General features: G+C 44.3%; 1 protein-coding gene across 1 annotated transcript in view; it reads right to left on the reverse strand.

Moving 5' to 3' along the window:
• LOC309549447 (saccharopine dehydrogenase-like oxidoreductase) overlaps window positions 1-12,889 on the reverse strand; it is a 93,172-nt gene extending 80,283 nt beyond the window's left edge. The window contains exon 1 of the mRNA XM_082249746.1: window positions 12,661-12,889. Within this exon, the coding sequence (XP_082105872.1) occupies window positions 12,661-12,865 (205 nt within the window). The 5' untranslated portion in view covers window positions 12,866-12,889. The remainder of the gene's footprint in view (window positions 1-12,660) is intronic.
• Window positions 12,890-13,211: the final 322 nt, after the last annotated feature.

Here is a 13,211-nt window from a genome sequence, read left to right on the forward strand (position 1 = left end):
ATTTGTTAAAAAAGTTTGAAATATCCAATAAATTTCGTTACACTTCATGATTGTGTTCCACTTGTTGATTCTTCAAAAAAAAAAAAAAAAAAATTAGTTTTATATCTTTATGTATGAAGCCTGAAATGTGGCAAAAGGTCGAAAAGTTCAAGGGGGCCGAATACTTTCGCAATGCACTGTAAATCCGGTATAATAATTTGAATAAATGTAATATAAGCAGTCAATTGACACTATTTAAAATATATAAACACCAACTTTGCTATTTTGTATGGCAATTGAAGCAAATGTCTTCTTTATGCCCCATTATAACCTTTGGAATATATTCTTACTTACTCCTATCTAGGATTAACAAGTACTTCAATATCGAGGGTCTATTTCCATTTTTGTGGTATGCTATGTTACACCTCAAACATGCATAAAATCACATATGACCTATTTTTTCTAACACAACAATTTCATGCATTACAATTCTTTGTGATGCGCTACAGGGCAGGTATGTTGCCTTTTCGTGTGTTGGGGTGTCATCTACACGAGAGTGAATCCAGCCCAAGATTGAACCTGTCAAGATTTATTTTTAAGGCTGTCTGCATACCTGGTTATTAGATTTAAATTATAGGTTCACTTTTGGGAACAGGTTACATGCTCCACCCGATTTTAAGGTGTAACATGTAACATGCTCCCAGTGCTGCAGAGGCAGTCTGCTGCACCCCCCCCCCCCCCTCCCTGTGGCAGCAGTACAGGGAGAAGATTTTGTACTAGCAGTCACTGTTTGAACACAATGTGGCTGTGCAGGGCTCCACCAAAAGCAGCGACGTCATTCATACACAGAGCTCTCTCGGCGTGTCTGAGTGAACTACAAGTCCCGACATCCTTCGTGGATATCGGCTTGTAATTCTCAATGAACTACCACGGCGCTGTGGATCGTGGTGGTAGAGTCCTCCTGTCAGTATCGTTATGGGCAAGCAGATACACTGAAAGTGTGCTGGAGACCTGCATGGCATCAGCGATGCTTTACAGGCTCCCACTACAAAAAAGGTTATATGCACATTTTTACCTGCAAAGAGATGTGCATTTATTTTTAATTTTTAAAGCGAACTTATCCTTTAACCTTTTCCATTGTCCCAGCAACCATTTTTAAATGAGGTAGAAAGTTACAGACACCAAGACAAAAAAAAGGTACAGATTTCCTCTTATATTTTAGAGAGGAAGTGAATAGAAATCTTTCAAAAGGATACAGAAAGCAAAAAATAAACTTAGGTTAAAATAAGTTTTTTTTTTTTTTTTTAAACCTTCCCAATAAACTTAAATTATTGGTATGTGGCTAAGTAGATCATTTTTCCACAGCAAGGAGTTGAATTCTTTTCTCCCAATGTCTTATTGAAGCATGTCTATTCTTTATATACTTTGATAAAGGGAATGGTGTTAACAGCCTATTCAAAATCAAACGGACAGTATTAAAACAGAAGGAAATCATTTATTTATTTTTTTATAGGAGTGAGCAGCTAAAATATTTGTCAGCCTGGTGTCCTTTGTACAGCCAGCATTATAGGATTCCTTTCCAGAAACTCCCTGCACTATACTAGATCCAAAGCCATCAGACATATTGACACACCATATCAGTTACAGAGCTCAGGCTAAACTAAACCTGGCCAGACATATAATCGAATTTGGCTGCTTTCTGGTGAAGCAGCCAAAATTCATTCTGTGGGTGACCCGTCAGTGCCACCCGGCACCACAGATGTCAATTTTTCAATCAACTTTTATCCAAGGAACTGGTCAGAAAATTCTCAGCTGAAAGGCACTTGTATCCCACAGCTTTCAGAATACAGTAGGCAGCATTGCAGATTTGTCCCTTCATGTGGTTTAGTGTCGATGGAAGAACCAAGAGATTTCTCTTAATAAATCAACTAAATGAGAAAAATTGTAACGTATATCCCTAAGCTTTAGGCTGGGTACATACGTACCAAAGATTGCTTGAAAAAGGTCAGTTCGGCAGGAACCTGTCAAACTTCAGCCCGTACGTACAGCTCCTCACCCGACAGAAGCCGATCTCACGACTGACTTCTGTCGAATGAGCATGCTGGTGGACCAGCATCCCATTGGGCCAATGCCTCAAGAGTACTGAGCAGTGTGATTGGGGGGGGGGGGGGCAGTTTCCTTATCAGAACACAATAGCTCAGTGGGAAGATTGCCGCAGGTGATAGTATAGTGATCTGCAAATTTTTTTTCATTCAGCCCGCTGGGTTAAATGGAAAAAACAAAATGAAAAAAAAAAAAAAAACTTCAATGTGTGTACCCAGCATTAAAGGAGAAGTACTGACAGTCACCAGCTCTCTGCTCAGGGAGCTCTGAGAACTGACCGACTGTTGGCAGTATTTGATCGCTTGGTTCTCAGTCTTAGAGCTGGCAGGGGACAGATGCAGAATCAGATCGATGCTGCACCCACTTAAGTATGATTCTTGGAAAAAAAACAAACAAAATCCCATACTTCTCTTTTAATCTAGCTACAGACAGTGCTTGACAGTATTATTAATCTATATTTACAAAGAAAATATTTCCTGAAAAATATATTTTCATAATATACATGCAACAATGATAGACAGTATAAAGCAGCCATATAGGAGTCAATTTGCCCCCCCATTCAACCATGGAATATATTTCCTTAGTCAAACATTCGAGGTGGATGGGGGAATCCTCCCCACTGTGTCTTTGTATTTTGACAGCAGAGAGAGTTGCCTGGCATCAGAAAACAAAGATAAGTGCTGCAACAGGGCGGTTGTACAGAGGTTGATTGATAGATCAACTTCTGTAATACCAAATTACCCATACATGGATCAAAATTCAGCTAGTTCCTACTCAACCAGCCAAATTTGTATCCCTGTATGGCCTTTACAAATATATTTCCATGTACAGGAAAACTAAGGCCTTATTCACCTGTATAGCATGCAGGCTGTGTTTGTTTTAACGTCTGCATCTGACCCTAGCTGTGTGCAGGCAGCCTATAGAAGTGGATACAGACAGCAGCTACACAGATACAGACAGCAGCTATACAGCCACAGCCAGATGTCACAATTTGACAGCTGTGTGGAAGCAGCTACAGAGCCTTGATTGCAAACTGTCTGTCAGGGGCCATGGAGCTGCTCCTGCACAGCTGTCAAATTTTGACATGGAGCTGTCTCCATCCTGACAAAATGAGGCCTAAAGATGCACTGAGCGCTGTTAGTTGTAATAAAAAGAAAGCTCAAAGACATCACATTTCTCTGGTGAAGTTAGTTTAAGAACGATATTCTGTTTATACAATCTTTCTTAGGAAAACAAAGCTGAACTCAAAATTCCCTATCTGTGCATGTGACTACCTAATGTATACAGAGAGCCTTCATCTACAAGCATCTGTCAGCTCATAATCATATGATCACCTCATTTACCCCACTATCCTATGATCAGAACTAAAGAAGCTGGCAGCAAATGTAATTTTATGTTCTACCACAACAGAAACTAGGCATGGTCAATCCTCCATTTTCCTCTATACAGCGGCAAGTGTAAACAGACAGGTGTTAGTTTACTCCCGCCTTCATCCAATCCAATCCGCTAAAAACAGACAGATGGAACTCCGTTCCCCCTTCTGTCTGGCAGTCAGGTGGTAAAACAGTATTTTTCCCATTCTGCTATATAACATTCACACACCGCAAAAAAAAAAAAAAAAAAAAAAAAAACATTTTTTCATCCTTTTAGACCAATTTGTATTCCGCTACATATTTTGGAAAAAAAAAAAAAAAAAAAGAATCGCAATAACCATGTTTTGATTGGTTTGCCCAAAATTTATCACGTCTACAAACGGGTGAAAATAGTTATTTTTAGGGATGCACCGAATGTTCGGCAACCGAAATTATTCGGCCGAAAATAGCCAAAAAAAGCACTTTCGGTGTATAAGTAAATAGGCCGAATAAATTTTGCCGAACAATGAAGTTCTGTAGTAAATGATTTCTTTTTACCACTAGGAGGACAGTGCACACCTCAGGCTTTACCAGGCAGTTAAACTTCTCCACATATCCTCGTCACTTCCGGTTGCTCTCTTCTATACACAACAGAGGACGGCTCAAGTCTCGCAATGTTTCCTGAAGAAATCCTTTCTGTTTGGGCGTAAGTTGTGTTTGTAGCCTGAGAGTGATAGAGAGATGGATGCGGGGGGGAAGGAGGTTGGAAGGACGCTGCTGGTTCGGCATCTCCCAGCTGAGCTGAATCCCCAGGAGCAGAGAGAGCTGCTGGAGAAGAGCGGAGCATGCAGTGTGCGCATGTGTTGTGGGAGGACGAGGGGGAGCCTGGTAAGAGGGAGCACAGATACTGTGTATGAGCCCCTGTGTGCTCCATGTGTACAGTGATCGCTGTGTGTAATACTAGTACACTCCGGTTAGGAATAAATAACATTGAAGCCGACATGTGGGTATGATTTGTATTGGTCCAGACTGGCACAGTGTACTTACCTGACGGATCCCTGGGGAAGCTGGAAATGCCCCTCCTCCACTGATCACCGCAGTCTTCTGGGTCCAGTGCCTGAGCAGCTGCATAGTGACCACATGGAGAGGTTCGCTGGCCACCGCTACCATTTACAGAATATTTTAAAATTGTATTTTTGTTATTTGATTTATTTATCTGAAAAGCAACACAAAATAGTAAAAAGCTAATTTTTACCATTTAATTATTGTAATGGTGAAAAAATTGGCAAAATAAATGGAAAAAATGCGAAACACCGAGTTCGGTATTCGGCCTTCGGCCAAGCATTTCATTATTATTCGGCTTCAGCCAAGAATTTCATTTCGGTGCATCCCTAGATTTATTTTTTACTAGTAATAGCAGCGAACTGCGGGAGTGCGCCGCGCGACCGACGCAGTACTACGTCGGTTCGCGCAGGAGGGGCTGCCTGCCGCAGTAAAACTGCAACGGGCGGTCCGAAACTGGTTAAACTTTGCATCAATCCCACAACTGCATGAGCTCATATAATCACAATTGAACAATTGGCACATTTATTCCCTAAGGAAAGGCCAGAGCTTTCAACAATGCTTAACAAGATGTATATTGTATAGCTTAACATCCATTGTCTCATGCACACATTGGTTTGTCACAGCCGATACCTTTCAGGTGATCAGTACAGGGTGAACACAGTGTGCTCAAACAAGCAAAGAAAAAATGCTTAACAGGATGTCTCATGCAGAGACCCACATGGCACTCGGTCTCTGTTATCTTTTAAGGCACAGGTGTCAAACAAGGCCCGCGGGCCGAATGTGGCCCCCCAGGCCATTTCCTGTGGTCCTCGCACCTCTCCTGCAGCTGCGGCACCCCCCTTGTGTCTGTAGTCGGCAGCAGAGAGGACAGAACTCGTTTGCCAGATCCTGTACTCCTCTGTGCAGCTGAAAAAAGGCTCGTCTTTGCCCCCCCTCACCAGTCCACAGCAGAGAGGAGGGCAGACCTCCTCCTACAGATCCTGAACCTCTGTGCAGCAGCAACACCGCCTTTCCTCTGCCTTCTCTGGTCTCAGCATTCAGCAGACTCTAGCCCTCCTCTGGTTCTCCTCCAGATCCTGCACTTCTTCCCAGATCCACCAGCATCTTCTTCCTGGCAGCAGCACAAGCTAAGGGGGTGCTTTGTGATGTAAGGAAGAGTGGGTGGCTTGAGTTCTGATGTGGGGGGGGGGGGGCTCTTGACATCTCGTGTAAGGGGGTGTGGGGTGCTCTGGACATCTAATCCTACATATAAGAGGGCAACCATATTGCTGATGCGGCCCGTGATGAAATTGAATTTGACATCCATGTTTTAAGGGAACAGTGCATAAAATATTTACATTTGCTGTATGTGTAAATATTTTAAAATTGGACCAGTCTCCCTGCAGGATTCAGTTTGAAACAGGAATCCAATCTTCACCCATCACGGCGAGCTTTGTCTTAGTGACCTTTAAGGACCGGGTCCCCTTGTTTTAGAGGGGCCACGGCCTTGGACCCCTAGAGCACCCTGCACAGAGCGCCTTTGGGGTTTGGTATTCCAAGGGTCTGGATCCCAGGGTCCGGCGCCTAAAAAGGACAGAGTTACAGGCAAAACCTCGTATCTGCTTCCCGAAGCTCAGGTACCATATTTTTAGTCCATTGCCTATTTTGGATGGATTTGATAGCTAACCCCTTAGATTCAATGATCTTTGATTGGGGTATATAGCATGTCTTCATTCCGCAATGAAGAGAATGTGGAGAGACTTTCCACTGGGACCTTCATCTTTAGACACTGGCGAAAAAAACGGAGGCACTTCCTGTGTGGGAGGGGTTATATAGGGGGGACATCCTTTCTGATTGGTTACAGGTGTCCTTCACCTGAAGGTGGCTATAAAACCCATATGTTATGATTTAGGGCTCTGTGTCCCGTGATGTACGATAAAGAAACTGGTATCGGTGCATCCCTAATCACCACTTGATGCACTTGTGCTCAGAAACACACATCTGTCCCTAACCAAAGATAATTACCACCATCTTATCTGAAACACCAGGCTATCCTCACCGCAGGAATACACTGACCTGTGCAGTGTACAGCCCTATGACAGTGGTCACTGGAACAGGCAGCACAGAATCAAGTTATAAGAAGAAATAAAGAGACGACGACTCAACCTAGCGGTGACACAGACACCAATAACCTGACAAAGGATCAAATCCATCTCTACTCCATATACATAGACTGTAAATGGAAGGGGCTGAGAACAGCATGCAATGACCCACAGTGAGCACCGAGCAATGTCCAGGGCCATGGTCGGCAACCTGCAAATCGCGATCTACCTGCTGACCACAGGCAGGTGACAGGTAGATCACAAACAGGTCCCCATGTTGCCAAATCTGTTTTTTTCCCCCACAGCTGCAGAGGGCACAGGCGCACGCTCAAACAATCCTAGGCTGCAGAGACATCCCCCCACCCCTTGCATATGGAGGAGACCAATTACTCCCCAGACATGGGGGGGAAAAAATGTAAATGAAATTAAATGCAGAGTTGCACAATTTTAAAGGTAGGCCAAGTTTGTTTCTACAGTGACATTGGTTTTCTTAATGCAGTTTTTTATAGGGGGGTTGTTCATTTTTTTTTTATAGAAAAATAAAAAGGGTGCAGCACCATGGTGATCTTTGATCTCTTCCATGTTGCCCAGGTAGATCACCTCTCAAAGGTTGCCTACCCCTGCTCCAGGGTATCATCCACTAAGGCTGGATACACACTATACAACTTTTGTTGTTAGATTTCCTTTAGATGTACCTTCATCTATGTAGTGCAAGGGCCTGCCTGATTGCATACAAATTGAAAGTGGTTAGTAGGGATGCACCGAATAATCGGCGGCCGAACATTATTCGGCCGAAAATAGGGAAAATGGCACTTTCGGTGTTCGGCCGAATAAATCAAAAGGCCGAATAATTTAAGCCGAACAATGTCTCTCACCTCATTGCGGCTCGCGGTCCTCTATTATGTCCTCTGCAGTAACCCTCTGATATGTATGCATTCTCTGTAGCTTCCGCCCTGACCGCGGCTCGCGGCTCCCTTCCCGCTGGTGTCCTGTCCGGCCGCGTAGGGGGGTGTGACGTCACGCGCGCGTCCCGCCCCCTGCTCCTGACTGGCGGCTCCTTCACACTTGGTCCACGCCCCGCCCCCCCTGTTCGCGGCATTTGGCTCTGGCTGCAGTTATAGAGGTATGTGATGTGCAGCTGAGCACATTTGGGAGAGAAGAATACAGTTGCTGGCAGCTGCACAAGCATTAGTGTGCAGACTGCCATATGTTGTTGCCACAGTGCCCTATAAAGTGCCCCTTGACATAAAATGTGGCCATCAGCGTGCCCCTTATTTTATGCTAAGGGACATGCTGATGAGCATATTTTATGTTAAGGGGCACTCTGATGGGCATATTTCATTTTAAGGGGCACGCTAATGGGCATATTTTATGTTAAGAGCAATGCTGATTTAAATGTTTTGTTTTGCCCATCAGCGTCCCCCCTGACATAAAATGTGCCCATCAGCGTGCCCCCTGACATAAAATGTGCCCATCAGCGTGCCCCCTGACATAAAATGTGCCCATCAGCGTGCCCCCTGACATAAAATGAGCCCATCAGCGTGCCCCTTATTTTATGCTAAGGGACATGCTGATGAGCATATTTTATGTTAAGGGGCACTCTGATGAGCATATTTTATGTTAAGGGGCACTCTGATGAGCATATTTTATGTTAAGGGGCACTCTGATGGGCATATTTTATGTTAAGGGGGCACGCTAATGGGCATATTTTATGTTAAAAAATGCGAAACACCGCGTTCGGTATTCGGCCTTCGGCCTTCGGCCAAGCATTTTATTATTATTCGGCTTCGGCCTCGGCCAAGAATTTCATTTCGGTGCATCCCTAGTGGTTAGGTTTGACTTCATATTATATGGTTTTGGTAAATCTAAAAGGAAAAAAATCTAAAGAAAATTGTATAGTGTGTATCCAGTTTAACTCTGGACATAGCCAGGTGGGGAGGGCATTTTCCAGTAGAATGACTAAAAGGATGGTGACAATCTACCACCAACCAGCCATACCATGTCATATTACTACTACAGGTATGTACAGAGTACTTCACATCAGTCCTTGCCCCCCAAGGAGCTTACAATCTAAGGTCCCCACCTGACATACTAAGGCCAATTTGGCAGGGCCAGGACAAGGGGTGGGTAGGAGGGGAGGCTGCCCTGGGCACTGTGATATCATGAGAGGTGGGGGGTACCACAGAGATTAGGGGGAGGTGATTTGTGCTGGGAGGGGGAATTTGGGGGGTGGCATGGGGCATGAACTGTTCTAGGATGGAAAATTTGGGGGGTGGGGTGGTGCTAGAAGTTGTGATTTTGGAGGATTTGTGTTTGGGGGGGGGGGGGGGAGGATTTGTGCTAGAAGGGGGAGGGGATTTGGGGGATGGGGATAGAAGAGGTGCTAGGAAGCAATTTTTTTTGTGCTAGTAGTGGTGATTAGGAAGATTTGTGCTGGAGGGAAAATTTGGGGAGGGTGATTTGTGCTAGGAGGGAATTGGAGTGGGGGGAGAGGATGTGTAATGGGAGGGGGGAAATTTGAGGTGTTACGGATTTGTGATGAGAGCTTTTTTTGGGGGGGGGGGGTAGATTTGAGCATGGGGGGTTGCGAAGAGAGGATTTGAGCTGGGAGGAGGGATGGAGGAAAATATTTGCGCTGGGTGGGGGGATTTCAGTTGGAGAGTATTTGTCCTTTGGGGGGGGGGGGGGGCAGTTTGGCATAATCACCCTGGGCTCTAGAGGACCTTGTCCCAGCACTGCAATTTAGACATCAGACATTAGACATCAGACAATTAACACTCTACCATGTGTGGGAGGAGACCTGAGTATCTGAAGGAACAGGGAGAACATGCACACTCCATGCAGATAGTTTCCTGGCTGGGATTAACCACTTGCTACAAAATCGCATACCTGTACCTCAATCTGCTTCAAGTGGTTGTACTGGAGTGATGACCCCCCCCCCCCCGCACTGCCCCCAAGCGGCTGGCCAGAGACCCAAATCGAAGCCAGACTGGCTTTGATCAGGTCTCCAATATAGTAACCCGGAAGCAACGTCACTTCGAGGTTTACTGGAGTCTTAGGGGCGCCTGTTATAAAAATTTGAAAGTATTCAAGAACGCAGATCTTGGCGCTTTGAATACTTTCAAGTGCAGGGGGGGTTTAAGCAAGACCCCAGTTGATCTCTCCATAAAGGGTACCTGTCACTGCCTATTACTGTCACAAGGGTTGTTTACATTTCTTGTGACAGCAATAAAAGGGATATAAAAAAAAAATAAAATAAAGGAAAAAAAATAAAAAATTTAAAGCGCCCCATCCCTTGTTCGTGCAGAAGCAAACCCATACGCAAGTCGCACCCGCAAATATAAATGGTGTTCAAACCACACGTGAGGTATCGCGATCGTTAAGAGGGAGAGCAATAATTCTAGCACAAGAACTCCTCCATCTCTAAACATTTCTAACCACTTACTGGAAACCTACGTCGGCTCGGGGAAGTGGTTATACCGGGGTGATGCCTGCAGCTGGAGGCATCATCCCGGTACCATTTTTTTTTTTTTTTTTTGAGTTAGCGGTTGGCTTTCAGGTGATAATGGTCGATGCAGCTCAGCCCGGGTCTCCCTTCCCACCGGGAGGCCTGAGCAGCCAGCTGGCACATCCGCCGGCTGGTTGGAGTCCCGATCACAGCTGGATTTGGCTAAAGGCGCCGAATTTAAAAAAGTGACCGTATTCAAAAATGACAATTTCAGCATTTTGAATACATTGAAGTGCAGTGGAGGGGTTTGGGGTCTTTTAGACCCCCGATCACTCCATAAAGAGTACCTGTCGTCACTGCCTATTGCTGTCACAAGGGATGCTTGTGACAGTAATAAAAGTGATCAGATTTTTTTTTTTTAACTGTGCTAAAAATGAAAAAAAAACTTAAATAAAATAAATAGGGAAAGAAAAAATATTTTTTAAAGTGCCCCAGTCGCCGTGAGCTTGCGCACGAAAAAAAACGCATACAGAAATCGTGCTCGCAAATGAAAGCTCTGTTCAAACCGCACATGTGAGGTATCGCCGCAATCGCTAGAGCAATAATAAAAAAGAAGAGCTACTCTAAACTCTAAACTGGTAACAGTTAAAAATGTTTAAAGTGTCTCCAACAGAGATTTTTATTGACTGCAGTTTGTCCCCATTCCGCGGGTGTGCGCAATTGTAAACCGTAACATGTTAGGTGTCTGTTTACTCGGCGTGACATCATCTTTCACAATATACAAAAAATGGGCTAACTTTACAGTTTATTTTTTAAAATGCAGTGAAATTTTTTTTTTTTTTTTTTTTTTAAATGGTGTTTGAAAGAACGCTGCGCAAATACCGCCTGACAAAATATATTGCAACGACCGCCATTTTATTCTCCAGAGTCTTTGCTAAAAAATATATATATATATATATATATATATATAATATTTGGGGGTTCCAAGTAAGTTTCTAGCTAAAAATACAGATTTTAACTTGTAAACAACATGTGTCAGAAATGGGTCCAGAAGTGGTTAAAGCGTTGCCTATGGAGATTTATAAATAGCGTAGTTTGTCACCATTTCACTAGCGTGCGCAATTTTAAAATGTAACGTTAGGCATCTGTTTACTCGGGATAACATCATCTTTCATATTCTAGAAAATTGGCTAACTTCACTGGGTTTTTTTTTTTTTTTTTAATTCATTTAAAAGCGCTTGTTAACCTAATAATTAAAAAAAAAAATAGAAAAAAAAAAATAGAAAAAAAACAAAAGAAGGATCCCGTTACCTTAAAGCAGGTCTTACAGCACAGTGCTTGTTCTGTGTCATTTGTCCCCCTGTAACACTTAAAAAACCTGGCCGATCCTGCCAATTTCTGCCCTCCTCCCTGCACACTGACCACGGCGTATCATGGCTGCTAACCACGGTGTATCATGGCTGCTAAACCCTGACAGCGTGGTCAGTGTACGTGCCTATATCATCTGCAGCTCTGCACTGTCCGCCTCTCTGCCTGCTCATAAGTGCCGCCCCTGCACTCCTGCTGCTCTTATATTTACTTTAAAATCATCCCATCCCCTCTGTAATAGAACAATAAGTGCTCCTGTGTTATAGAAAAAATATGCAATCTGTACCTAAACCAGAGCAGCCCCCGACGATAACGTGACTGTTTGGCGCTCTCTCTCCTCTCTTCCTCCTCCTCCTCCCCAGCTGACATTAGTGGCAGTGCTCTGCCCCGCCCACTGGAGCTGTCAGCTGGGCAGAGAAGAGAGCCGAGGGATCATCTGAGCGCCAGGAGACGCTCCGATTCAGGTACAGATTGGCATATTTTTGCTAGAAGACAGGCACAGGAGCACTTATTGTTATATTAGAGAGGGATTAGATTATTTTATATAAGTGGCCTAACAATCACTTTAAGTGCCAGTTCACACTAGTGCAATGCCAGACATCGCATGCAATTCGCATTGCTGTGCAGATCACATGCAATGGGATTTCAGTCACACAAAATGTATGGCTGAAATCACATTACATTTGCACCAAAACAGTGCAGGACCCTTTTTTTTGGTTCGCACTGGAATTGGATCGCATTGGTGTTCACACCTATTCGATCTGATTCCTGCACCATTTCACAGTTCGCACTGCAAACTAATCTGGGGGTGTCAGTAATTTTACATTGACACCCCCAGCGATACGCAGATTTCAGTGGGAACCACTGTATGATTCTGGTGTGATGCGGGAACTGGCACCGATTCGCAGGGTTTCCCACATCGCGCCAGTGTGAAACCAGGACTATTAAAAAAAAAAAAAAAAAAAAAATCACATTTGCAAGACTGCTGCACAAATACAGTGTGACATAAAATACTGCATTTTATTACCCAGGGTCTCTTAAAAAAAAATGTATATATATAAATTTTCTCTATTTAAAAAAATGTATTTATATAAATAAGTTTATGGCTTAAAAGTAGTTTTCTATCAAAAATACATTTTTTGTTCTTGTAAGTAACAAATGTTAGGTCTTCAGGTGGTTAAACAAAGGAGCCCAGTGCTACAAGACAGGGGCTAGAATCTAGATACATAGGTTACTCTATATTCCCCTCAGCCGTCGCTCTCACCCAGCCTGTCCGCAGCCCAGTCCAGCACCTCTTCCAGCTTCTTCTTGTTCCTGCCGGCCACAGCCCAGCGCAGCTCCTGTCCCCTGAAATCCCCTCCATCCGCCACCCGGGACACCTCCTCCACCACAAACTGCCCGGTGAAGCCCGAGGCCCCGAATATGACGAGCTGGTACGGACGGCCTTTATTCCCGGCTGCTGGTGCCATGTTGCGACTCTGACTGACTTTGCTAACTGGAGGAGAGGAGGGGGGCGGAGCAAGTACCAGAGCTGGGCTATGTACCAGGAGGGAGTGCGGCCATGTCATGTGACCAGAGTGTGTCATGTGACCCGAGCTGTGGTGGCTGGAGAGGCAGCTAACCTGTCCTCTGTACTCATCTCCTTGGAGGTTCTGCTCATGCAATGACTCAGGAATATGGTTACCGCAATAAAATAGCAAAAAACAAATATATCTGTTTTGCTATGGAACAAACTTAGCTGCCCGATGATCATGGGATTGTACAGCCCACTTGAAGACCAGGCCTTTTCTGGAACTTTTTGTTTAAAAGTTTCAA

Source organism: Pelophylax lessonae, assembly GCF_965119305.1.
Source record: "Pelophylax lessonae genome assembly, chromosome: 3".
Taxonomy (NCBI): domain Eukaryota; kingdom Metazoa; phylum Chordata; class Amphibia; order Anura; family Ranidae; genus Pelophylax; species Pelophylax lessonae.